The following is a 27,907-nucleotide window of genomic DNA, read 5'->3' as shown; positions in this document are numbered from 1 at the left end:
TTAAATAAAGTTTTTTTTGTCAGCCAGTCACCTGCTTCGTTCAGCATCATAACAAACATGGCGGCAGGAGGCGGCTGACTGAAAAGGAACGCTATGCATCTTTAGCAACCGTTTTCCTCAGTAATAGATAATCTGCTCTCGTTGATCACAGCATGGAGCCTGTCCCGTTTACGGAGGAGGTTTCGGAGAGAAAAGTATCTGTTGTCGGCTCAGAGTTGGTGGAAAACTACACTGTAAGCTCCGCTCCGCTCTTTTTAGCTTAATACCAGTTAGCTTAGCTTGTAGCTCTCCCGGCTTCCAGGTCTATCGGAAAAACAGCGAGTAATATTTCTGAGTTCCCCAGACAGTGGGTGTGTTGTACTGGACTTAACATGGAGATGGATTCGGGCTTTATGTCTTTATTCTTCAGAGCATGGTAAAAGCAGCCGAAAGAGCAGCTCACAGGCTAACTGCTAACTGCTGCCTTAATTTTCACACACGGTTTCGGTTGGGTTACAGTGTTTCCTCTTGAATGTGTAAATCTGATAGTCTTTTACGGATTCAGTCATTTTCTGTTCCTTTCTTGTATGACAGTGTGCTGTGTGTTGTAACACTCTGTGCTATTTAATGTGGCTGATAACCCGATTTGCTCCTGTTGCCTCTTGTAAGTTAAATCCTTTCTCAAGACAGCAGGACAGAGAAAAAACATCAGATTTTGAATTGATTATTAATATAGGTCACTCAGCTTTAAAAACAAGTAATGTCACCACACGTTTTCATCTGAATGGAGCTTAATATGGGAGAGTGATTTGTTCACATAATATTTTTTTGCCATGTTTTTCTGAATTGAAGAGATGCTTTTAATCCACAAAGAGCCTGAATGCTTGAATTAAGTGTCAACTGTCCCCCTAGTTCAATACATTTTTATTTATTTTAGGTGTGATACATTTGACGATTTCTGGCATTTTTGTCTAGTGAGTCACCACATAGCCACCCTGACTGCATTTTAAATACAACAGCTGTACGTTGAAGTTCTTCCTTCAGGAAACATTTGGGTTCATCTGATCCTGGAAACAAGCAAACACGTATAAGTGTGCTGTGAATTTTCTGTTATTTGGTAAAATGTTTTAACGATTTCATGAATTTAAACCCACTTAAAATGTAATTGGTCAAGAATATTTTATTATAGTCTTGGTGATTTTCCTTTGGCAGAAATTCCAAACCTCTTTGGTGGAGATTAAAAATTTTTATATGCAGGAATCCTCTGCTGGGTCACAGATTTTAATATATGCTTCTCTGATGTTTCAGGTCTACATCATTGATGTGACGGATGGACAGCACAGGTGGACTGTGAAGCACCGCTATAGTGATTTCTACGACCTCCATGAGAAGGTAATAAAGTGGGCCAGTGAGCAGCCTTATGCCACCATCAACAGTTCAGTTTTTTAGTCTGAATTCTCTAGTAAACTACAGTCACAGGGCTAACACAGAGAGATGGACACATTCACACTTATGAGCAATTTAGAATCACCAGTTAACCTAACCCCTGATGGTGGATTAGATTCCAGGCTCTTCTTGCTGTGAGACAACAATGCTAACTACCTTTAGCACTTGTTGTAGTTTTTTTCTCTCCTTTTAATAGGACAATTTACTGTCTATAAATTGTGTTCATAAAAATATCTCTAACAATTTCCTCAAATTTTTTTATGCCAATTTCTCTCTTGTTTGAATGGCATTCTGATAAGTCTTATCAAATTACAATGATATAAAATGGAGAATAGCTACAACTTTTCATGCTCTCTGCACCTAGGAAACATTTGTTTCTTGGCTGCAGGATTGTTTTATTATGAAAATCAAACCTGGTTTTACTCCTGATGTTTGTTTCCGCTTAAGCTTACGGCAGAGAAAAAGGTTGATAGACGACTGCTTCCTCCTAAGAAGATCTTGGGAAAGAACTCAAAGAGTCTGGTGGAGCGGCGGCAGAAGGAGCTGGAGCTCTACCTGCAGACTCTTCTCCAGCAGTTTCCTCAAGCCACGCCCACACCGCTCACCAACTTCCTACATTTTCATCTCTATGTGAGTACAACCTATAAACAAGTGTGCAGTTCATGATTTAGAATAACCTCAGTTTGGAGTGGAGGTCTGTTAGGTCTTCACTACAGCAAAGAAAACAAGGTCAGAGAGTCATGCTGGTTGATAAGATCTAGATGTTCCCATTCATTTTAAATCTGTTAGACACTTTTGAGATAAAGACTTTGTGCAGACTAGTCAGGTTCTTCAGACAAAACCAGTCAAACACTTTTTTTCTTCCTATTTCAACATACGACTTCGTGTTGAAACAAAACGTTAACTGTTGACACAGCAAGACTGAACTATTGAACTATTTAGTTTTGTCCTGCTGTCTTGATTAATTGACCTTATTTTGTGTTAAATGTTTTGCACTTAAGTTTTCCAGCTTAGAGTTTTTTTCTTAAACAGAGAATCTACAAGCAGTAGCAGTAATATCTCATTTTTATTTTTAATCATAACATATTTACATCAGTTCATCTCTCAAATATGCTCCTGATTTTGAGAATTTCAAATTTATAGAGCCAAAGAATTACAGTATAATACCACAGTAAAACAGTTTTTTATCTCTCTTGAATGTAAAAGCATTCCCTTCGAACAATCAGCACAATTACAGCTATCGGTACGTATAAGCTTCAGTATAACATTATAGAAACAGGTTTCAAAACACTATCCTGAAGTGACATAAGCCCAAACACATGGCACCCACTCCTGAGAAAAAGTCTCTTCATTTAAGATTAACGTCAAAGCAGTTCATCACAGTAAACACAAGACACCATCCATCAGTTATAGGCCTGATTAAACAATCTACAACATCGTATTTAAAAAAGACTCATAATAACAGTATGTGAGGATGTAAATCATGTATAAAATATATATAAAGTTTAAAACATTATTAACAATTTAACCTCAATCGCAATAAATTACAGACAATGTTTCAAATAAAAAATACTGAGCCCTTTTGATGAACTTGAACTGAGTGTATTTTATTGGACTCTCCTAAATAATACAAAGAAATTATTTAGTAGCTTTTATGAAGGAAAGTCATGGTGAAGTGGACTATTCTTCCATTTAAGGGCTGCAAAACGTGCTGATAAAGTCTAAAAAATACATCATGTTTGTACGTGTCACAGTGTTTTGCACAATGAATGCTGTGTTTGTAAGAATTGATCACGTCATGAGTTTGGCTGCAACTTTCATCCCGAGCTCTGAGTCACTGTCAGTTTTACAGCCTTCTTACGGATGAAGACATTACCCTCGGTAATGTTCTAATCCCACAGCGTCATCCCAGCAAACAATACTGAATAACCATCTTTAACTGGTCTTTTCTCAACGTCTAGGCTTGGTTGAAAACTAATCCCAAAGTTCACTGTCACCTTGTTAGATTTGATAGCTAGCCTGTTTTATATTAGCCTTATACAGAGTTCAGCAAAACAAAGCCCTTAATTTAGCCAAGAGTGAAAACATCTAAAAAAAACTGATCATGGATTTCTCACTCTGTGGCTCATTTCTCATCATACTGAGCTGACTGATTATACAGGTTAACATCAGGAGGCAGAGAGCTGATGGTTTTGTTAGGTTTGTCACAGTTTCACACGAGTTCATCATGCAACAAATTTAGATGTAGATAAAATCTCAATGCTACACGAATGGCCCAGTTGCCCATTGAAAGAAACCACTGGGGTCTCTGTAAGTGAGCTGGGCTGAACAGTTGATAAAACTGAATCCATGTATCAAGAATAACTATTATATTCTGTTTCTTTGTATTATATAATTTCTGTGACTTAATTTTCTTTGATAGATCAGTCTTGTATAACACACACAGTGGTTTGAGGCTTTGTGATGACAGAGACAGTGATCACATTATGGCGATAATGGATTAACAAAAAGAGGCCACTGTTTGAGAAGCCTGCACGGCAAAGCACACACAGGAAAACCTCTCATGTGACTTGAAGTGAACAGCATGTGACTGTAGCGGATAACTTTGTTTGGAATGATAGTGGGAATCTGTATCTTCTGTTTAATGTTCGGTTACATCAAAGTGTAATGTGTTTGAAAGGAAGACAGCTGACAGATCCAGGTGTCTGCAGGCAAACTTTTTTAAAACATGGTTGCAGGTTGATTTGTGTTAATGTTATTTGAAGTTTTTAAAAAAACTTTTGTGAAAGCATCAGTAAAGAAATGATGATCAGCCATAGTGATGGGAATCATAAACCGGTTGCATTTGCATGGCTCCAAGCTTTTTTTGTTTATAGATCATTGCTGGTGTATCTTTCTGTCATTTTGCATTGTTTAACAGTGACGTAAAACTCATATCAGTGGAGTTTTTGCATACCTCAGTCATATGCAAGCGTTTCACTTTGTGTTCAGACTCAGAAACTTCAAAGACCTTTTTTTCCCCACATAGAAAATAGATCAGGAATCAATATAGAGTGTGACCTATGATCTGCATCTGTGTCAACATTAGTATCAAGTCAATTTACAGTAGAAGAAACAGAATTAAAGAAATATTAGTAAAATACAAGGATGGTAGGGGAGAAGTTACAATAAAGACGGACTTTTAAGAAACTGAAAAACGTTGAAAGGTGATTAAAAGTGATTCAGTAATTCAGAATCTAAATGTAATATAATAAAAAGCTTGAATGTAAAATGGGCGTAGAAATATTTTCTATTTGCTGTTACTCACAGACGACGTCTAACAGATGTTAGAGAACCTGAGGAGTAGCAGCTCTACTCTGAGCCCTTCCCAAATGACTGGACTCCTCACCCTATGCTAAAAAAGAGCCGACCCTTCGGAGAAAGCCTGTTTCCACCGCTTGTATCCGTAATCTCATTCTTTCCCCTTAAAAAGAGCTAACAATGAAAGTGTTAACAAAAAGATCGGGCCTAGATTAACAGATTTAAGGTATTTGTCAACAAAAATGCTCCATCTGGTGGCAGATGGTGGCTAACATTTACAGTGCAACAATTTACCAGCACTGTGCATCAGTGACAGTGTTAACAATTAGAATAAACAACTACTATGTCTGGTAACAGACTAATGAAAATAGCGACGATTATATAAAATCTTATCTCAGGTGTTTCTTATTGTGTCATCGTCCAAACACGACCTAATGTTGTTAATTCAGTTAATTTGTAGGTGATGGCTCCATGTTCAAGTAATGACAACTGTTAGTTATTTTAAAGTTAATATAATTTGTTTTGCTCTTCCAGGAAATCAATGGCATCACTGCAGCACTGGCAGAGGAGTTGTTCCATAAAGGTAGGATAGCAGACACAGTGGACCTGCTTTAGAGGTCTTGTTAACATCTGATTTGTAAATAACCGTTTGAAGCTTCCTGCAAAGAAAATAACAAGTGTGTAGACCAAGGGTGTCTTACATGTGACATGTTAGGGTCCAAATAGGCAGACAGTGTATTTGCAGTGTGTGAAAATTGTATTGACCTCATTCATAATTCTATTTTTTTTTATTGAAAATGTTTGAATCATAAATATTGACTCCTGTGTGAGGATGCCACTGCAGGATTCCACTCAGCATTTATCGAAAGTTAAAACGATTTCTAGATTTCAATACGTAGTAAAGAGTAAAGTACAACTGTGTGTAGCTCCATAATACTCTAAAATTGTAATATACATGTAATAACTGTATACTCAAGCAAAATAAGATAATATATAAGATTTTTTTCTAAATGTTTAAAAAGATGGTTCATGTTGTTTATTATACATTTAAGTAATTGTGGAGCTCTTTTTTGTTATTGTTTGTTTTAAAATGAAAAGAATGAAAAGATGAATTTGACACACCTGGTTTGTACAGTGAGCAGTGTCACACTGTCTGTCTGTAGGTGAGCAGCTGCTGCAGGCCGGCGAGGTGTTTTCTCTCCGTCCTCTGCAGCTCTTCTCCGTCTCCCAGCAACTGCGGATGGCCAAACCAACCTGCTGCAATGGCGATGCCAAAACAGACCTGGGACACATCCTCGACTTCACCTGCAGGCTGCGATACCTCAAGGTTATACACTACTTATACACCAGAAATCCCTGTCATGTCGTTTCCCTCTGAGCATCAGAGGTGGTGAAGGCTCTCACTGGTTTTTGTCTTTGTTTCTCAGATTTCTGGTACCAGAGGTCCAGTAGGAACCAGTAATATTCAGGAGGCGAGTCTCCCCTTTGACCTGTCTGTTTTCAAATCCCTGCTGCAAATAGAGGTAACTGTCTCTCTGTCCATGAAATATGTTTTGTCTGTTTTTATGTACCGTATTTACCGCACTATAAGGCGCACGTAAAATCCTTAAATCTTCACAAAAATTGACAGTGCGCCTTATAATCTGGTACGCCTTATGTATGAATTTTGGTTTGTGCTTACTGACCTCGAACCGGTTTTATGTGGCACACTATGCTCAAAAATCTGTCAAAAAAAGATTTTTAGTGCCACTTTTTGGAGCATTACGGTTACCATTGCCAGGAGCCTCGCGGAGTAATACATACTGTGCTTCAACACAACATTACCGTGTTGTGTGTGTATAACGACTCCAAAATGGCACCCGCGAAGAGACACGCTTATGAAGCTGATTTTAAACTTCGAGCAATTAGTTATGCAGAAGAGAATGGAAATAGAGCAGCTGCCAGACAATTCGGCATTAATGAGTCCATGGTGCGCAAGTGGAGGAAGCAAAAAGATGACCTAAAACAAGTAAAGAAGACCAAAAGGAGTTTCCGAGGGAACAAGGCACGATGGCCGCAGTTAGAGGACAAAATTGAACAGTGGGTTATTGAACAGAGAACAGCAGGTAGAAGTGTCTCTACAGTCTCTATTCGACTGCCAGAATAAGATCACTGAAAAGAAGATCCGGCCAGAACACATCACTAACATGGACGAGGTCCCCCTCACCTTTGACATCCCCGTGAACCGTACTGTCGAGAAAACAGGGACCAGTACGGTATCTATACACACCACAGGGAACGAGAAGTCATCCTTCACTGTAGGTCTGGGCTGCCAAGCTAATGGCCAGAAACTACCACCCATGGTCATTTTCAAGAGGAAGACTTTGCCAAAAGAAAAGTTTCCGGCCGGCGTCATCGTCAAAGCTAACTCAGAGGGCTGGATGGACGAAGAGAAAATGAGCGAGTGGCTGAGGGAAGTTTATGTCAAGAGACCGGATGGCTTTTTCCACAAATCTCCGTCTCCGCCATTCACAGACACTGTAAGCAACAGATGAATAAAACTTGAATTTTATTCACTGAAATTGAAGCATACACTTCTTGGATAGACTCTATCTCACAACAAGCCATAGGGAATTTTGGGAATTTTGTTAAATTGATTCCAAAGGCACCAGCAGCAGAAACATTATTGTGAGGTCCAGTACGGGGACTCCAGTTAATGAAGACGAGGCTGGCAGAGCCTACGGCTGCCTATGAGTGGAGCTGATGCCTATAAATACCTGTTATTAGAGTCATTTGATGTCGAACTAAATTGTACTTTTTTACTTGGAAGATAAAAACTCATAAAAAGATAACAAACAAAATAATAACTTGTTTATTTGTTTCTTTGTGTCCACTGTGGAAAAAAAGCTCAGCTGTTGATCTGAATAATTTTATTTTAATCTGAATTTCACTTCAGAGTTCAAACAGAAAAAAGAATAGGAGATGCTGACGCAGTATCCCTTATCACTCTTTGAAGTTTATCCAAATGTAAATGATCAGTGGTAAGATAAGTCCTTCAGCTTTTAACAATGTTAAAAGCTGTGTCTGTCTTCAGATCACCGAGTGCAGCTCTCAGCAGATTCTTGGTTTGTCCTCTCTGAGGTCGAGCTTGGTGACGATGAGCATCCATCGCTCCACCGAATCTATGATGGTACATTTTAGATCAAATACAGTACATGAACAGTATTACTGTTGTGTGTTGCACTATACTGATACTGACGTGTTTCATTTATGTGACGCCTCAGTCTGTCCTCGTCCCAGAGGCGAGTGAGTTCTCGCAGTGGGAGCCTGAGGGGGTGGAGTCTGGGTGTCCGGTCACCGCTGTCATCCCCGTGTGGAGAAATCTCACCACGCTGGACATGAGTCACAACTGCATCAGTAGCATCGACAGCTCAGTGGTGAGACACACACCCGCCAAAACCTGCAACATCAGCAGCTTCACCCAGAGTTCAGTCAGTAATTATGTTTAAAAGCAGTTTTTGTTTGTTTTCCTCACAGTGAAATAATGGAAAAATACACCACATAACAGATAAAATGTTACATAATAACATTACCAGATGATACACATTGTAAGTTTTTGTCTGTTTAATTAAACAACATAATAATGTGAGATTTCTGCTGTAAGAAAAAATAGTTTTTTAAAAAACAAACAGAAAATTTCCACCCAGATATCGTAACACACTGATGGACAAAACCTAACACCAAACTACATAATGATGATTTTTTTTTTTCACAGCTCTCCTCTGTTATTTTCAGTCACAGAAACAAGCTGTTGCAGTTACAGCTCCTGAGAATCAGCCTATTCATTTACGTCCCCCGTAATGGACATGACGTATTAAATAGAGAACATCTTGAGCTTTCCATTGATATCTGATGTGTTCGGGTGGCCTCTTTTAGCCCCAAAGAGACAGGAAATCACAAAAGGTTCAATGGGAAGATTGTATATTCCTCGGTTTTGCGTGTAAATTATTAAAGGGGACATATCATGCTTATTTCACCATCATATTTTTTCATTATTTAAAACAATCCTTGTTTATTTTGTAATGGGGAAGTTTTTCCCAGTTTTTTAATGCCGTTCCTTTCAAACCAACTTTCTGCTTATTAGCTGTCACTTGCAAACAGAAGGTTTAAGCAGCAGCTCTGTGATGCTTCTGTGCTCACAGCCAGAGCCCCGTATCCCCACACTGAGTTTATTTCTCTTGTAGAAACTGATGCCTAAGGTGGAGTTTCTGGATCTGAGCTACAACCAGCTGTCCTCAGTGGAAAACCTCCAGGTATGTGACAGAATGAAGAATGAGGACAGGTCATGCCTCATATGACCGTCTGCATAATTCTTGAAACATCCAAAAATATTTTTATAGTTGATAAAATGAACAACGTTGTTATTTTCAGGATGATTGGACAATTTCTATAGTCTTAAATGTCACTGCAGCAATGTAGTGGTGTTAAATGTGTGTTATTTTAAAAAAATGTGTAAACAAAAATGACCTCCTTGTGTTCACAGCACCTGTACAATCTGGTCCACGTGGATCTGTCCTATAACAACCTCCGGGTTCTGGAAGCAGCTCACACTCGTCTGGGGAACATCAAAACCTTGAACCTGGCTGGCAACCAGCTGGACCGACTGACCGGTCTCACCAAGCTCTATTCTCTGGTCAGCCTGGACTTAAGCCACAACCAACTGGCACAGGTAAGTACACCAAGGACACCCTGATGGCCATGTGGGAGAATACAAAAACATTTCTCTTTTCATGGTTTGTTGCAAGACGGCATATCTAACATTTCCTCCTCAGTTTTTTTTTTTAACATTGCTGTGTAAAAATTGTATTAAAAAACTAGAGAAAACAAAAAACATGTATATAAAAGATGTAAACGAGTATTGAAATGATTAAACCTGACATTTTATTCTACTTTACATAATATATAGGGCTTCTTCCTTCTCAGTTGGTATCCTTTTCTTGAAGAATTGCCTTAAGAAGTATAAACCTGCTGTACTTCCGAACAATAAGTCTGATCATAGCTTTAAAAAATAAATAAATAAAAAATCTTGATATTTACAAGAGTTCGTTAACACCTTGGTTTGTAAACGCCTCCAAAGATTTTATATGATTCCACTGTTTCACCCTTTTCTTAGCAACATTACTTATAAATTATAAAATACTATTTCATGCTTCAGTGTATAGAAATATTAATGGATAGATTTGCGGATAGATCATTTTACCAGAGCTGGATATGGGTTCAACTAAGAGGATTAAAAGTTCTGGAACTAGATCCAGGAATTAATGTAACGTAGAAATAATAAAAACTGAAAGACGTCCTCTTAATATTAAAAAAACCCCAAAAACATCATAAACGAAGTTCTGTCTGGACCAAAGATTTTGATTCAGGTGGGGTGTGCAGCCTTGGCTGAGGTTTGCAGCGTCATGTTTTCACCGTGTGTTTGTATTTTTCTAGTTGGAGGAAATCAGGAACATCGGCTCTCTGCCCTGTCTGGAGAAACTCAACCTGTCCAGTAACCCCATATGCATCATCCCAGACTACAGAACCAAAGTCCTGGCCCAGTTTGGGGATCGTGCAGCAGAGGTGTGCAACCAAAACCTACCACACAATATTATTCCTCCTATGCTATTACTGTTTCGGCAAACACAACTTTTTTTTCTCCAGTCCTTTCTGACTGCTCTTACAGTCAGAAAGGACACTTGCATCATCCACTTCACCACAGTGCTTGTCTTTCTGTTCTCCACGTTTTTATCTTTGTGTTAATCCTTTATTTCTTTCTATGTTTTTAGGTTTGCCTGGACTGTAATGCGACGACGGAAAAGGAGCTGGACACTGTGGAAGTGTTGAAAGCCATTCAGAAAGCCAAAGAAGCCAAAGATCGCATGAGCGGCAACGACAAGAAGGTAGACTCTGTCACCCTAAGGCCCACCGAAGGGCTTAGTGTCAGTTTGTGTAGTTAAACTAGCAGCATTCATGTAAGTTTGTGGTGAAACATGATAAAATTTTCACAGTACATATTATTATTGTCTAAAATTATTGAGTCTAAAACAATGAACAAATCTATGTTAGAAAGCTGAAAGCAGTTGCACACTGATCAGCCACAACATTAAAACTACCTGCTTATAATCATGTAGGTCCCTCCCACGCCCCCAAAACAATTCTGAGAAGTAATATCTGTATTTTTATTGATTTTGTGTTTATTAGTATTTTACATAACTGTATAAATCATGGGAAAAAGTAATATCATCACATGGGCATTACTGACATTTCCCTCATCATTACGAGGTTATTGTGACACTTGTTGTTCTGTCTGTATATGGGACCTCTGGGTTTGTCCTGTAGTGTCTGGCAGCAGATCCTTTGGGTCCGATGCATTGAGGGGTTGGGACCTGTGAGTCAGGCTTGCTCTTCCCCTTCCCTTTGACGGGGCGGTCACTTTACCTTAGGGGGTCGTGCCTGGACTGCAACAACATTTGAGTGTATCTCTGATTGTTATGAATGACTCAGAATTTCATTGTAACAAGGTAATTATCTTTACCTGTGGGTTTAATGTATGGCTGATTGGTGTACTTGAACACTGTGAGAGGAACCAAACTGATGTTGTGCACTGATGTCAGTCATATGTGACAGATTCTTGAAGTTATTATTGTAGGGTCTGCCTTACAATACAAAGCGCCTTGAGGCGACTGCTGTTGTGATTTGGTGCTGTATAAATAAAAAAAAATTGAAATTGAAGTCAGACTGTGCCTTTGTTAGTTGAACTGTGTCATCCTATCTTTTAGATAAATAAACCCCGAAACCTGCTGTAGTTGTTTCATAACTTTAACCTGATTGTAGCTCAATCAATAATCATGACGTGTACAAACCCACCAGTTAGATGTAACTAACATAGTTTTTCTGACATCGTATTATTTACTAACGGCTGAAGCCTTGAAAGTTTAGCAGAGGTTTTATTAGGTATTAATGCTAATTATTCAGTGTAAGGCGCTGTGTAGTTTTCTTGGTAAATAAGGAATTGCAGTTGGACACCACCTTCATGCTAACATTTTCTGATTGAACACATATTGCACATCAGCAGCAGAATTATTCAAAATGCATCAAATATAAATAAATCGTTCAGTGTGGAGATAAAAACTAACACACTGCAACATAACTGATTTATGAGCTAAATCTGTGTTTAAGCAGCTTTTGCGTAGTGCATCAGGACATGTATGTATCACAGGAAGGAAGGTAACAAGTTTAACAAATTCAGGTCAGGTAAGGACTTTCTGAATGACTTAGGGTTGCTGTTTGGATATTTAGCCTCCAAAGTAGTCTTTACTCATAACGGCCTGCAAAGCTTCAAAGGTTTCTCACACAGGCTACAAACACTGACCAAACTTTAGCCAAATTACAGCTCGTTTATTATTCATGAAATACATGTAATAATAATAATAATGCATCTCGTCTCATTTAAACAAAGCCATAATAGAGTCCGGAGTATTTTACTAACACTAATTCTAAAACATGCAGTAGGCTTAGCAAAGGGTCATAACTGACTCTGTGTGCATGACTTGATATATGCCCTAAGTCCTCATACATGTATCTTGACACCACTTAAGAAATTTTAAAAATATTAAGCTGATTCCTGTTTAAATGACAATGTTTAAAAGTCATTGACTGGGAACCCAGATATTTTAATATCTCTTCACATTTACAAAGCCTGTCTATAGGAACAAAATAGCAAAAAAAAGAGAGGCACACAGAATATTCACTGTAGTTTGTTAACTGTTGAACCCTTGGAAGCCTAATAGGAATAACCCTTAAAACTCTTTATAGAAGAAAGAGTTAAAGCTACAAAACCTGTCAGTTGTTTAAACTATAGGCACACAGATTTAGCTCATTAACTTCACTGTTATACAGTGGCACCAGACTGCTACAGATAGTTTGGTTTTTATGTTTTTTTGTTTATATATCATCAGAGATTGTCTTTAGATCTTTAAAAAAAAAAAAAAAAAAAAGGTCATTTGTTGCTCTGCAGCTGAAGGAGCTGCTGGTCGTAGAGTTGTGATGTGATATGTAGATGACTGCTGATCTCTGAAGGCTTCCCCCCTCTCTGTCCTCCCGTCAGATCAGTGAGGAGACCAGGCTTTCTGCTGCTGTACCTCCTCTCCTCTCCTCCTCCTCCCCCTCCCCTCTCCCGGCCTCCTCTCCTCTCCCATCCACCTGCTCTCCCTCTTCTGTCGCTCCTCCCGCTGCTGTCACATCCTCCTCCTCTTCCTCTTCTACCTCTTCGGCCCAGCAGGCTGCCTGCCCCAGCAAAGGTAATCATGTATGTATCAGGCTGTGCCATGCTGAGGGAGGGGATGTTTGTTTTTGTTTCTAATAAAGGACAACAGCCAGATGGTTCAATACTACTTCTAAATCATTTATAAATTGGGCGTTGATCAACAAACTAGTTAAGTTATTGTGAAATGAATACGTTTGAGTTGAGTTTTAGAAATTTCTTTTTACGGCATCCTTGAGTTTCCTACAAAGCAGATATGATGTTGAATCCATGCCTAAAAGCAATTGTTGCATTTTATTACAGTGTGTAAAATCTCACTGCTAGATCACTAGCAGATATCAGATTGCAGTCAACTGATTTAATGCCCCTCCTAATTAAAGTGCATAATCCTAGCTACGGTGGCTGTGATAGGACAAACATGCTTCAGTCAGTAAAGAGTTAAAAAATATAAAATGTAAAATGTACCTCATAATTGCCACGGCCGGTCAACCTTCTGCTGCTACCGTTTGTGTAAAAAAAATAAAAATAAAAATAAATAATTGAATATAAGTACAGTGGTCCCTCGCTATAACACGGTTCACCTTTCGCGGCCTCGCTGTTTCGCAGACTTTTTTGTGTGCAATTTTGCATGTTGTTTTTTTTTTTGTTTGTTTGTTTTTTTACAGCGCATTGTGTTCTCCGTCCTGATTGGCTGTAGACCATTGTCAATCAATCTCGTGCCGTGTCTCCTGTCAATACAGGATGCGTCCAGCTTGTCAAATTTACACAAATCTTCGATCGCTAGCAGTGTGACTCTGAAGTGCTGTACTGTATGTTTGTAAGTTTTCTCCCCAACAAACACAACAATGTTGACGAAACGTCGTCACCTGCGGGTGCTTTTGGTTTCATTCTATAATACTGGACTTATTTTTCTACGAAGGTTTGAACTTTGAGAGTTTTTAAACAAGAGAGAATAGTGTGAAAATGTTGATGCCTGTCTGAGAAAAGTGTTTAAAGTGTGTAGTGAGGGGTTTTACAGCCTTAAAACATCTATAATAATTGAAAAAAATTAAACTTGGCTACTTTGCGGATTTCACCTATCGCGGGTTATTTTTAGAATGTAACTCCCGTGATAAACGAGGGACCACATACTAAATAAATCAGGAATAATAAAAAGACATGGGTGTGCAAAAATGTTTTCTGGTATTTTATGTTTTTACCCCTGAGTCACTTCAAAACTCAGGCTGCAGTTCACCTGTAGTGAGTGTAGGCTGTCCATCTGCTGTTTACCTCAGCTGACAATATGCCGGGTCTCCGCTACTTTTGACTCTTTAAGCTAAGTCAGATATAAGTGGATGAGTCAGTAAAGATCATTTCTGTTGAGGATATCCTGAACTTTTCTGTCAGTCATGCGTCTCTAGCCACATACATAAAACGCGGCTAAGTGGAACAGTGATGAAACTGCACACAATGTAAAGCTCATAAACTGCTCTAACAGCTTTCTGTCCTCTGGTTTGGAGACGCTTTCTAAATAAAGACAAGTCTCTCTGAACCAAACTGTAAAGCCTTTCCTCCAGCTCAGACTTGGAAATTAACAGCTCTCATAACACTTAATTTTCACTCTTTTTAATTCTTAAATAAAATCTTGCTATATCTCACAACAAAAACCATTAAAAAAAGCCTGATTCCAGACCTCTGAATTACTGCTGGTATCATCTGTTTCCATGTTACATCAGGAATGGAGGCATCATCTTCATTGAAGGGACAAATAAACAGCTGGTGGACATTATATGCATACATGCATACATATGTGTGTATATGTGTATATCTATCGATATCGATATAGATCAATAGATAGATAATATAGTGGTTATGAAGGAGGTGGAGTTCAATAGAATTTGACCATTATAACATGGGAGTCTATAAGGATTGACTCAGTTATGGAGCCAGCCTCATGTGGCTGTTAGAGAAACTGCAGTTTTTACAGTTTCTGGATTGGCTTCATTTTTCAGCCCCAGAGGTTATAGCTTGATAATACCACTGCTGACATTAATGTTTTGCTGTAGTTCCCGTGACACCTGTTCATTAACCACCTTTTTACAAGATGTGGACACTAATCTTTTAAAACTAAACATTTAAGCATGTTTGCTGATCCTTATTTATGGCTATTATTTTGTGGAACGTAATTCCATTTGTTACTAGAAGTTTATGTACTTAAATTTAAATGATTTATCTTTTAACCAAGATGTGATACCCTCAAACCAAGGGTATCACACCTGCCAATGATTTCACCCCCAGCATCGCTGATGTGTTTGCTGTCCTGTTTCAGATATGACGAACAGAGAAGAAGCCCCAGTTCCCCCCAGTGTTCCCCCTCCTGTGGATCCTACACCTCCCTCTGCAAGCTTTAGCACCAACACACATCTCCCGTCTGCTGACTCTGCACAGGTTAAACACACACAAGCATCGGAAATGGGAGGGGTCTGTTACCATCACACCAATAGGATATTAGTTAGAAGGGGAAGTGTTTGGTTAGATGGGAGGGGTAGTATTGGTTACTTAATTATAAATGATCTTAAATTACATGTATTACTTTAAAATCTTCCTGATATGTTTGAGGGTTGCTGCTAATTTTAAAGAATGCAAACACATCAAAGGAACACAGTAAAATTCTTATGATATTATCACTTTGGACAGGTGAAAGCACAAGACTGCACGTGAGGTGTTCAGGTGGAGGTAGATCTTGTTTAGAGTCAGCTGATCTTTATTGTTGTGTGTCTTTGTGTTTTCAGATGCAACAGCCGGTTGTCAGTTTGTCTGAACACACTCACTCTGGGGCTTCTACAAGCATTACTACTGTTACTACTTCTACTTCTGCTACTGTATGGTCAGTATCAGATAATAGTGCTGTTACCATAACATTTAAAATTAAAATTGGCTTTTAACATCTAATATATACGGAGGTTATTGAGTTTCAGTGACAATAATTCAACAGCAGAAATGTGAGTGAATAAGTCTTTGTAAAAGTCTCACTATTCAACGACAGCAGTCTTGCCAATCTTGGTTTTCTGTTCATATTTGGATGTTCCTGTGTAAATGAGTTGGGATAGAAGCAAAGCTTTACATTAAAAAACAAACCAACAAAAATGTGCATCTATATATTCATTCACCAGTCAGGCCTGATTAAAATAATAAACTGAGAGGGGAAATAAGGCTATCCTCCAGTCTTACTTGTATAGTGCTTGAGATGACATTATTGGCTCAGTCCAGGGTGAGTGTCTCTGGCTCCTCCAATCAGAGCCGTGGACAAAATGCCACGCTGATTACACATACAATAAGAAAACGTAAAAAGCACACTTACCTACATTTTTACTATGATGATAATTACTTGAAATATGATTAGAGATATGTGGTTTTAAAGTGCTTTGAGTTCTCAAGGAGAGTAGAACCAGTCCATTCACCATTTAGATAGACCTGCCAACACACTCCTGAAGCCGTTGGGAATTGGGGATTGTAAATATGCTCCCTGAATTCATATTTCAGCAACAGCACAGTATTAAACAGGTTTGTGACCCGTGACTTGTGGGTAAGGGGCGTAACCATCATCCTCTTTTTGGTGATAAGAGTATTTTCAGTGAGCTTGTATTTATCTCACAGTTAACACATAAGCAGGATGAGCTAAACCAAGCTGTGGTAACAGTATTTATGAGCTGACATTTTTATCTTATATTAAACAAAAGCAATAAAAACACATCTGTTTCTCCTCTCTCCCCCCTCCAGTTGTGTCTGCTCCTCTTCCTCATCCAGACCCGTTGAGGCCAGTTGCTCCTCGTGCAGTGCTGCCTGGTGTCCTCTGCTTCCTTCTCACCTGCTTTCCCTTTCCTCCTCCAACAAGGACTTCATCACCCAGCTTACGCAGCATCTCAGCTCCACCCTAAGGCAGCAGAAGTTGAAGAAGGAGGGGGAAGAGAAGGAGCAGGAGAGGGAGGAAGAGAAGAGCTCTGAATCCAGAGAAGTTCAGTCTCATGTAGAGGGCACTGAAGTGGGCAGCCCCAGGTATTTAAACCAGATATATTCTGTTACTGAATTTGAGGATTCCAGAGATTCCCACTGAATCTGCAGAGTCAAGGGGTTTCTGAGATTCTAAAATTTCTTTACTGTGTGTGAAATCCTCTATAATTCATCAGATCAGTGTTATATTCCAGCTGTTTTTAAAAGTTATTAGAGAAATGATCCTTTGGATGCATATTTATAACAACAGACAGATCATTTTAGATAATCAACTTATAAACAAGACCTGAAGATGACTTTTAGCTCATTCTGTGTTTATCACTCCAGTCTAGGGTCCACTGATGGCTACTTTGAGATGAGTCTGGATGATTCTGTGGAGGAGCTGGTCGGCCCCTCCTTCATGTCGCTCCCTGCTCCTACTGCAAAGGAGCCTGGTGGCCATCAGGAGGAGCAGAGTGAGGAGAAACAGGAAGAGGTCCAAGTCCGCCGGGTTCTGTGGTGCTACTGTGTTCAGGTGGAGGAGGAGGAGGTGAAGCAGAAGGTGGCATGCCTGGTGCTTGCGGACCAACTGTTGGGCCTGCTGTGCTCATCACATGATTTCACAAGGGCCAATCAGAACATGGGTAAGCACACAGTTTACATGCAGACTGGAGCAAACTTGGAAGCTGTTTTGTCATTTTTATCTCCATCTGAAGCACAAATTCGATTTAGAAGAAATCTAGTTAACTTCTACAACACTTCTGTTATAAATTAACTGAGACTAACTAGATTTTGATGTCACTGTTGGTTTCCAACCCGATCTGATGAGAAAGATATTAAAAAAAATCTCACAAGGTTTAATTTGCAAATTGTAAACACTGGATGGTTTGGCTTCTTAAATATAAGGATTTTTATTTTTTTATTATATGGCATATCTTTATGTGTTAAACCTTTGAGAGAACACTGCAAATGCATGATGTGTAGTGCTGTAATATTGAGTAAAATATTAAGATGTGTGTTTTGTTTTTCTGTCTGTAGACCAAGATCTGACTCTGCCTTTGGAGGAAGTGCTGTTCAGCCTCCAGGTGGACCTCCTGCTCCCGTACCCTCAGCTGTCACTCTCTTCCCAAGCTGAGCTCCCAGACTCCTGTCTTGCTTTTGGACTGCAAGAAAAACCAGCCCGTTGGTTCTACATCTTCTCTGAGGTTGAGGAGCTTCAGCATATTAGATCTGAGCTCACGGTGCTGCTTCAGGTCAGAGAGCGACACATAAGCCGCCTCAGTTTAATATTCAGATGCAGTCAGTGGTTTTGAATATTTGTATTTGTATTGCATTTTATCCATTTCAGATTCTTTGATTGCATTTTTAAAGATAAAAATAGACCTGTGAGTTTATTTTATTAACTTACCATAAGTCATATTTAGAAACAGGAACATGCCTTCTTTCTTCCAGGTTGACCCAGAGCTCTCCAACACTTGTCAACTCCTTCCTCGCTCACTCATCAACTCCTGGGAGCTGGAGGAAAGTCAAGGGGCGCAGGGAGGCTATCCCGTCCTCTTCATGCCCTCCTCTTCGTCATCTGCCCTCAACACTAATCTCCTCCTTTCAGACATCTTATCTGAGGAGCCCAGCCTTCCCTCTCTGCTCTTCCTCACCCACCGACAACTGTGGGTGCTGAAGATGGACTTCAGAGAGCTGTCAGAAATAGAGAAGCCCAGTGCTGGCCTTCGTCATCTCTCCTCCTCCTTTTGTAGGCTAGTCCGTGTAGCCCTCGGCTCTGTGGTGCTTCACCCCAGAGAGAGAGATGCTCAGGTGGGGGACAAAGTCAGCAATACATCCTGCTCAGACCCACAACATCCCCAGAGGTAAAGATGGTGCGAGTGGATGGTGTAACTCTAGACTTGAACTCTGACATGTATGTTTATGTTCTAAATCGATAATTTCATTAGTTTATATAAAATTATTAGAACAAAGCAAAGAAATCTGAATATATTTCAGCACCTGAGGAAAAAAAGATGATGTGAAGTTCAGGGACAAGAAAAAGCTGTTATTATTAACCATTATGCCTGTTGGAGCGTTTACATAAATGTATAAATGTATATAACTGGAATGTGTTGTTTTTAGTGTCATAAAACCACAACACAGCAATGATTTATTTAATAGAGTTTCTTTAAGCCAACTCTGACCTTATCTACAAAAAATATCTTTGTATTTGAAATGATGGCTACATTGATGGTTTTTATATTATGATTAATTGTGGTTATGCCGTGTCTAATCAGTAGATTGCTTTACAAATTAATCATATTCAACTTAGTGTGATTCCTCCAGATTTAAAATCATGAATCTCTACTATTTATTTATTCCATAACCTAATTTGAAACTCTTTAAGTTGAATCTTTTGTATAAATACTATAAATAAAAATAAACAGCAATAAACAAAACATTTTTTTCCTTGATTTTCTTTCTTTAAATCTGTGTGAATCTCTTTTTTTCCATCATCGTATTGTGTCCACTAGGAGGAGTCACACTGTGGAGCTGCTGCTGGGTGATCACAGGCTGCTGGTGTGCTTTCCTCTGGTCCAGAACAAGAGCTCCTTTCTGGGGTTGCTGAGCCAACGAAGGTCTGCTCTGGAGGGGCTGAAGGTGGTGGCCCTGCCCCGGCCCTCCAGGCTCTGTTCACAGCAAGGTGAGTTCTCACAAGGTGAAGACCAGACTCTATTTTTTTTCATTTTGTTTGACCTCTTCTGGTTTCTTTTCCAAGTATTACAGCTCTGTTGTTGTGTCCTCAGGTCGTTATAGATCCAGAGACCAGTGCTGTTGTACCAATACCAAGCAGTCACATGGCTCCAGCAGGTATAGCCTTTAAATATTAGCATCAAGCCTAGAGTAATAAAATTGTATTAAAGCGGAAAGTCTGCATTTCAACCACACCTTGATGTGGTTGACAGAGGAAAACCACAAAGAGCTGTGTCATTGTCCAGATATTTATGGACTGAAATGTTTTTCTTTTTGTTTTTTCCTTTTCTTTCACAGCTGGGACTCTTCCCGTCTTCACATGGAGGAGAACCAACCCTCTCCCCACCTCATTCCTGGTCTGTCACCGGGTCTGAAGCTCATGGCTGGACTGGGAGAGCAGCAGCTGCTCACCTACTTCCACAGATATATAGCACAGGTAAGAAACCCTTTTTTGAAGCATGTGCATTACAAGAAATCACTCTGAGTGATCACTTTGCTTGTAAACAGAGCTCAAATCAGAACACAGTAATTTTCTAATAACTCTAATAACTACTGTTTGCAGTGACTGTGTTAGATAAATAAACTTTAGGACAGGTCTTAAATCTTTATTCTATATTCTATGAATCATTTTTAAAATATATATATCACTTATATCAGTCTGAGGCGGAGGAGGTGAGACAGGTGCTGTGGCTGTCTGTGATTCTCTACAAATCTCCTGAGACTGAACTCACCTGCTGTCTGCTACTCTCCACTGATTCAATCTACTTCCTGTTGGAGGATTCGGCCACTACATTGGGTCATCACTCAGGTAAAATTTACTCATGTGACTGGTCCCCGGTCAACGGGACGTTTATCCATCATTGTGTCGAGTCATTCCTGAAATTTCTTTTCTGAATTATTGCGCTTTTTGCAATTGTTTGAGTTATAAAATATGTCTCTGAGTGGTGTCCCTGAGATCATTTTTGTTAAATCTCGATTCCTTTTTTCTTTCTGTCTGTTTCTGTCAGTGTTGGACATATCAGACTCTGGAGATCCAGACACATGTCTGTGCTGCTGTATGTCCATCAGACTCTCTGATCTGCTTGCCGTCAATGTTGGGCTGTTTGATCAGTACTTCAGAGTCGTAGGTGGGTGCTTTTACCCCTGTTCTCTCATGACATTCCAACATTATATTTTTATTCTTGGACTCAACTAGATTAGCTTTGCTTTTTTACTCGTACTGTGAGCTGTGTGCCTGTCCTATTAGATTTATCTCCTCTTACTGAACGCGCAGCACTTTCTCATAAAATAGAAATTTATTTGTGGTGATAAGGCAAGAGGCGTGTGTGCACGTAAAGACAGGAAACTGCAATTTTTTTTAAAGGAAAATAATAAATAATACCATTTATTAAAACAAAAAGAACTGCCTAAAATACATTAACACCCACTTTGTTACAAGCAAACCTGAGTCACACATCCAGCAGCTGCACATCAGCTCCACCATCTGGGAGAGCGTCAGTAGTGCTTGTTCTGTTTTTGTATGTGTAGGGACACATTCCTATAGTCAACCTGCTGCAGAGTGATTAGGGCCAGCTGTTCAGTGGCGCCCAAACTTTGAAAATGATAGTGATGGGTTTTCCACCTATAAATAGGCGATTTATTACCGGTAGATTAAAATTAAATAATTGTGAAAAAAAAAAAAAAGTGTTATGAGTTTCCAGGAATGAACTGCGATTTAACTTGGAAATTCTTGAGTATTTTCTTTTTTTTCAAAGAGTGATGAGGAAATAGTGGGGGGAAAAAGCTTTGAAGCCTGAACTTTTACATTTTGGGCCATATTTAATATGCACATCCATCTATGTATGTATATTTGTATGACAGAAAGTAAGGAAAGATGTGATGAGCCCCCTTTAAGAGTGAATTGCTTTTAAATAAATAAATAATGTCTGTATGATTTTCTTAGCTTTCCATCGATTCTCCCTCCTGTAGGTCACTCAGCAGATCATGTGGTGTGCTGTCTGAGCAGGGACAGCTATGGCACGAGCGTTTTCCTGCAGGAGCTGATGTCAGCTCTCAGTCTGCAGCAGCAGCTTCCTCCTCCAGAGCCATCCGATCAGGACTTCTACTCGCAGTTCACCAACACAAGCACGGGTAACTCGGGCAACGGTGCCATCTGTTGTCCTAGTAAGAGTGAATATATAATATTAAAGTATAAAACCCACATCTTCTTAACAGACAGCACTTCCTCTCTGTATGGATCTTGATTTTCTCTGACTTCTTAGACTTTTATATATCATGACACTGTGAAGGGACTTATTCTTGGTTGCTTCATAGATAACATCATAGTTCAATATATTCAGTAAAGATTACTCTTTATTGTACAAAATGAAGAACTCAAGAATGTTGAAAAACATCTATTTAAGTGGTTTTTTTTGTAATGTATTATTTTTGACCAAATATAAAATCTGTACAGACCACCAGTAAGCAATGATCATCGTAACAAATGTAAATATGTCTCCCCCTGCAGGTAAGATGCAGAACTACGAGCTGGTCCACAGCAGCAAGGTGAAGTTCATTTATCCCAGTGAGGAGGAGATGGGAGATTTGACCTTCATTGTAGCAGAGAGGAAGACTCCAGCAAGCGTGGCGTCCTCCTCCCCATGCTCCTTTAACGTCCTGCTGTACCTGCTGGTCTTCCAGGTAAGAACTTCTTCTTAGAGAAACGTTGCACACAGGAGCGGAAGCAGGATCTTCTCAGGCTAACTCAGTGTGCACATAATTGCAGCCACAATGAGCTTGTGAATATAAAAGGATCTATAAAAGAGAAGCAACGTTGGATGTTCATGTCGATAGAAACGTGACTTCCAGTTAATGTTCACACTCCTCTGTATCTGCTAAATGTGTGAATGGGCTACTGTGGTAATAATGACACTGTGAGCATTTTGGATGACAGTAATTTGGCCTCCAGTAACATTGTGATAAACTCTTAAAGCTGTTTGACTGTTGCTGAAAACTGATGTTCTAGATAAAGAATCAAATCCAGTCTTGTTTTTCTGGTTTTATAATTCCTGTTTTCAATTTCTGAGCTTCTTGGTTTTCTCTATTTTGATTATGATTATTTTCCACCAGGTCCAGATCCCCAGCAGTCCACCCAGCCAAGGCTCTGCACTCTCAGGCACCTCCTCTTCTGATTTAGGCTCTGCCCGGTCTCCAGTTCTCCAGCCCAGGACTCTGATCCTAACCAGCACCGATGTGTTCCTGCTGGATGAAGACTATGTCAGCTATCCACTGCCAGACTTCGCTAAAGAACCTCCATCCAGGTGAGAACAAAGAAATAAAACCTTTTCAAACAGCCTGTATACAGGGGTGTTATGATAGAGCAGAATTATGCACGACAACGACCTTAAAGTGGGGAGGAAAGTCCAACAGGTATTAGAAAATTAAAATCAATTCTGTGTTCTGTGTCGCCCCTAAACTTGGTCTGAGTCACAAGTTTGCCGCAAGAAAAAAAATCGTTGTTTGTCCTCGTCTGCAACAGAAAAAGAGGAAGAAGAGGAGACAGAGACCAGCTGAGATTGTACTGTGCAGACAGCTTAGTCTGAAATACTGAAGGAAAACACACAGCTCAAGTCTGTGCTCAATGAAGCCAAAGAGGAGAAGCATCAATTCAGAAACTGTCAAGAGGAACAGGAAACTGTAACATACTGGCTCTTTTTGATTGTTTAGGTTTCAGTCCGACAGTTCCTGCTGATCCCGATCCCACATTTTACTGGCCCTTTGTTGTTTTGGTTCTCTTTATTCTCACATATTCTTTTAAATATGTTTTACAGTCTGCACGCTCCATTTTAAGTTGTAAGTCCACCACCAGCATCACATTCCTGTTGTGTTCTCCACACCGTGGATAGAAGCCTCTTAGTTTCAGTAACCTCACATGTTTACTTTGATGTGAAAATAGACTATTCCCAGGCTCAGTACAGGGAGTGCAGAATTATTAGGCAAATGAGTATTTTGTCCACATCATCCTCTTCATGCATGTTGTCTTACTCCAAGCTGTATAGGCTCGAAAGCCTACTACCAATTAAGCATATTAGGTGATGTGCATCTCTGTAATGAGAAGGGGTGTGGTCTAATGACATCAACACCCTATATCAGGTGTGCATAATTATTAGGCAACTTCCTTTCCTTTGACAAAATGGGTCAAAAGAAGGACTTGACAGGCTCAGAAAAGTCAAAAATAGTGAGATATCTTGCAGAGGGATGCAGCAGTCTCAAAATTGCAAAGCTTCTGAAGCGTGATCATCGAACAATCAAGCGTTTCATTCAAAATAATCAACAGGGTCGCAAGAAGCGTGTGGAAAAACCAAGGCGCAAAATAACTGCCCATGAACTGAGAAAAGTCAAGCGTGCAGCTGCCAAGATGCCACTTGCCACCAGTTTGGCCATATTTCAGAGCTGCAACATCACTGGAGTGCCCAAAAGCACAAGGTGTGCAATACTCAGAGACATGGCCAAGGTAAGAAAGGCTGAAAGACGACCACCACTGAACAAGACACACAAGCTGAAACGTCAAGACTGGGCCAAGAAATATCTCAAGACTGGTTTTTCTAAGGTTTTATGGACTGATGAAATGAGAGTGAGTCTCGATGGGCCAGATGGATGGGCCCGTGGCTGGATTGGTAAAGGGCAGAGAGCTCCAGTCCGACTCAGACGCCAGCAAGGTGGAGGTGGAGTACTGGTTTGGGCTGGTATCATCAAAGATGAGCTTGTGGGGCCTTTTCGAGTTGAGGATGGAGTCAAGCTCAACTCCCAGTCCTACTGCCAGTTTCTGGAAGACACCTTCTTCAAGCAGTGGTACAGGAAGAAGTCTGCATCCTTCAAGAAAAACATGATTTTCATGCAGGACAATGCTCCATCACACGCGTCCAAGTACTCCACAGCGTGGCTGGCAAGAAAGGGTATAAAAGAAGAAAAACTAATGACATGGCCTCCTTGTTCACCTGATCTGAACCCCATTGAGAACCTGTGGTCCATCATCAAATGTGAGATTTACAAGGAGGGAAAACAGTACACCTCTCTGAACAGTGTCTGGGAGGCTGTGGTTGCTGCTGCACGCAATGTTGATGGTGAACAGATCAAAACACTGACAGAATCCATGGATGGCAGGCTTTTGAGTGTCCTTGCAAAGAAAGGTGGCTATATTGGTCGCTGATTTGTTTTTGTTTTGTTTTTGAATGTCAGAAATGTATATTTGTGAATGTGGAGATGTTATATTGGTTTCACTGGTAAAAATAAATAATTGAAATGGGTATGTATATATTTGTTTTTTGTTAAGTTGCCTAATAATTATGCACAGTAATAGTCACCTGCACACACAGATATCCCCCTAAAATAGCTAAAACTAAAAACAAACCAAAAACTACTTCCAAAAACATTCAGCTTTGATATTAATGAGTTTTTTGGGTTCATTGAGAACATGGTTGTTGTTCAATAATAACATTATTCCTCAAAAATACAACTTGCCTAATAATTCTGCACTCCCTGTATACATTGGAAATGCATGTTTAAAGCACTAGTTAATGAGTTGTTTTTTTTCCTTAATAGAAATAAGTATAACTGGATGTTACTGACAGTTGCAATCTCTGCAGGGAGCGGTACCAGCTGCGTGAGGCCCGGAGGATCCGCGACCTGGACCGGGTGCTGCTGGGCTACCAGACGTACCCCCAGGCTCTGACTCTCGTGTTTGACGACCTGCCCGGCCCCGACCTCCTCTGCCACCTCACCATGGACCACTTTGCTGTCAGCTGCAATGAAGCTAATCCCAGAGGAGGTGTGGCCAGCAGGGGTGCAGAGGGCGAGGTGCAGTGGTGCATTTTTGTCCCGGGAGCCGACAGCAGAGAGAGGCTGATCTCGCTCCTCGCTCGACAGTGGGAGGTGCTGTGCAGCCGAGAGCTTCCTGTTGAGCTCACGGGCTGATTGGTTGACAGCGATGACAGACAAATAGGTGACTGCTCAGCTGCTGGTTGGTGGGTGGAGTCATCATGTGATTGGGTTCATTTACACATGGACTCAGGGTTTGATTGGTTTAATCTCAGTGTTGGGCCATGCGGAGGATGAACACAAAATGAAATTTCCTCCCTTTTTTGGTTAATAATTGACAGAAATTAATAATAACTGGGGTGGAGTCGTGGGTAAAAATATTGAGACTCACTGCACTAGATGACGAAAGCATTTCTGTGCTTTTGGGGGGGGGGGGGGGGTTTCCTCAGCATTTCGGTTCTTTGAAGATGGAGGAACAGGCCACCAATCAAACACAGCTTAGTGAGACTTTATCCTGAGCTTAGACTTCTCACTATCAGTACAATTGCGGCCCAGTCAGATGACGGAGGGTGTCGACTCTGGTCAGAACACAAAAAGGGTACGTCATAATGGGCGAAAACCAGTGCTGTGACTTTGGTCCTTCCACTTCTTTGATGTTGACCAGTAGAAGCGCAGAATGCCACTAAGCTGTTTATAACTAAACATGATAGTGATGTTATCAGAGTTGTTTGGATTATTTTGGAGGACCCACGGCCTGAATCTGCTTTGCTCTCAACAGGTGTTTATACAGAAAGAGAGTAGAAGTAGTGACCAGAGACTGTGAAGCATCAGTGAAATTCAGCGACCTGTAGTGATGGGGTGCCAAATAGAAAAGGGTTATCAAGGCTAATGGAGAGCTATGTGAAGCAGAGCGGGGGGACAGAGTCACGCATAACACTTTGGTTGCTGTTGTCTGTTTACATTCTTTTCCAGGAAGTTTCTATATGGCGCCGCCTTCCTGTTGTTGTGAGAGATTAACATGATTGGTCATAGAGCAAAATGTCGACCGTTATGTCTCTCAGGCAAGAAAATGCAGGATTTTATGACCCTGCAATCGCCTAATCTGAGACGGTGACCACCGTAATTTGAAAAATCTGAGCCCAGCGATCATTCTTCTTACAGATTGGTGGGAATCTGGCTCCTTCCCCCTCAGTAGTGTCTGCACATCACTGGATTACAGTGACAGGAGACAGGAGAAGAGGCCCGTGACCTTGTACGAAGCCAAAATCCTGAGACTTTTTTTCTTTTTTTTTTTTGGCACAACTTCTCCTTCTTGTAAAGTATCTAACCATGCATTGTATATTCTTTTTAAATTTTTTTAATTTTATATATATTTTTTTCTTTTTGGGGGGGTGGGACGGAGGGTTGTAGATGTTGCACACACAGACTGGATTTGCACAGCATTGGGCGCTGCAGAGGGTCCACGGGAGCTCCAATACTCCTAATTCAATATTATGTTCTGGTTCATCTTCTAAGACTCCGTCTTATCCAGACTCGGATCTGAAGGTGGATCACCTCCATTTGCTGGACATGTTTAGCCTAGCTTAGCACAAATACTGGAAGCAGAGGGAAAAGGCTAGCGTAGCTTTATCAAAACAGGAAAGAAAACATTTAAATAACTCCAAAGTTATTTGATTTACTTGCTTTTATTTACTGGCTTAAAAACCAAAAATAGCTTTTGTGTGTGTGTGTTCCTATTCCTTTGTGTGTTCAGCCTGACTGATGATAAGATCGGGGGGGTTTCATTTGAAATAGCACAAACACACAGCTGCTCGGCACAATCTTCTCTCTGAACATTTTATTTCTTGCACATTATAACTGATGAAGCAGTATTACTGAACTGTATAATGAAGCTTTTTAATAATATGATATTAATATAATTGTTGCTTTTGGACAGACGGATGTTTCCCATCCTGAAGCTTATTTTGTAAAAAGACACAAGGGTCCTGATATTATTATCATCATGAACTCTGAAATGTAGTATTATCATCGAGTGTTATTTTTAATATATTTTGCTTTGTGTTTTATGTAATTTGTTTTTCTTACAATACAAATGACACATAGGATGCTCTCCCACCCGTCACCACTGTTGTTTAACATTATTGGGCATTGTAAACGGGAAATACCACTGAATTAAAATGAAACTGAAAGCTTTCCCATGAAATATTAATTCCCATTTTGGCGGTTTGGTTCTTTGAAAAAATCAGCAGGATTTAACCACAGTCTGCAAACTTTTCAGCTGATGCAGCAATCTGACCGAAACCAAAGGAGGTCTGTTCACTCTGCGCTTCTGTGGAAAATGACTGACAAATGTCCGGCTCACCGGCAGCAAAAGAAATAAAAAGAACTGCGAGTGAT

At 40.0% G+C, this 27,907-nt stretch overlaps 1 protein-coding gene and 2 long non-coding RNA genes across 5 annotated transcripts; 1 reads left to right on the top strand and 2 right to left on the bottom strand.

Moving 5' to 3' along the window:
- Positions 1 to 39: 39 nt before the first annotated feature.
- On the top strand, positions 40 to 27,704 carry nisch (nischarin). 3 transcript variants are annotated; one of them, XM_004547379.3, is made up of 28 exons: positions 40 to 233; positions 1,288 to 1,371; positions 1,873 to 2,055; positions 5,260 to 5,308; positions 5,889 to 6,052; positions 6,153 to 6,248; positions 7,799 to 7,894; positions 7,989 to 8,141; positions 8,949 to 9,017; positions 9,248 to 9,433; positions 10,198 to 10,326; positions 10,533 to 10,646; positions 12,854 to 13,046; positions 15,318 to 15,436; positions 15,781 to 15,875; positions 16,769 to 17,044; positions 17,327 to 17,622; positions 18,017 to 18,231; positions 18,431 to 18,843; positions 19,495 to 19,664; positions 19,768 to 19,831; positions 20,012 to 20,150; positions 20,372 to 20,522; positions 20,722 to 20,841; positions 21,683 to 21,844; positions 22,221 to 22,393; positions 22,823 to 23,013; positions 25,339 to 27,704. In XM_004547379.3, exons 1-28 carry the CDS (start codon positions 153 to 155, stop codon positions 25,664 to 25,666), a joined length of 4,509 nt encoding a protein of 1,502 aa, XP_004547436.1. In that variant the 5' UTR covers positions 40 to 152; the 3' UTR covers positions 25,667 to 27,704. The 3 variants fall into 3 exon arrangements, with proteins under 3 accessions (XP_004547436.1, XP_004547435.1, XP_012773635.1); XM_004547378.3 differs by having other exon boundaries at positions 21,683 to 21,877; XM_012918181.3 differs by lacking the exons at positions 15,781 to 15,875; positions 16,769 to 17,044; positions 17,327 to 17,622; ... (9 more) ...; positions 22,823 to 23,013; positions 25,339 to 27,704 and having other exon boundaries at positions 12,854 to 13,054; positions 15,318 to 15,419.
- LOC143418655 (uncharacterized) lies at positions 888 to 1,960 on the bottom strand. The gene is made up of 2 exons (XR_013098676.1): positions 1,839 to 1,960; positions 888 to 1,046 (listed from the first exon to the last, which is right to left on the bottom strand). It is a non-coding gene; the product is annotated as an uncharacterized LOC143418655 (long non-coding RNA).
- LOC143418654 (uncharacterized) lies at positions 7,341 to 18,481 on the bottom strand. Its single transcript, XR_013098675.1, has 3 exons — positions 18,387 to 18,481; positions 7,964 to 18,141; positions 7,341 to 7,886 (listed from the first exon to the last, which is right to left on the bottom strand). It is a non-coding gene; the product is annotated as an uncharacterized LOC143418654 (long non-coding RNA).
- Positions 27,705 to 27,907: the final 203 nt, after the last annotated feature.

The sequence above is a fragment of the Maylandia zebra genome, linkage group LG5 (genome assembly GCF_041146795.1).
Source record: "Maylandia zebra isolate NMK-2024a linkage group LG5, Mzebra_GT3a, whole genome shotgun sequence".
NCBI lineage: Eukaryota > Metazoa > Chordata > Actinopteri > Cichliformes > Cichlidae > Maylandia > Maylandia zebra.
This window is presented reverse-complemented; position numbering and strand designations above follow the sequence as displayed.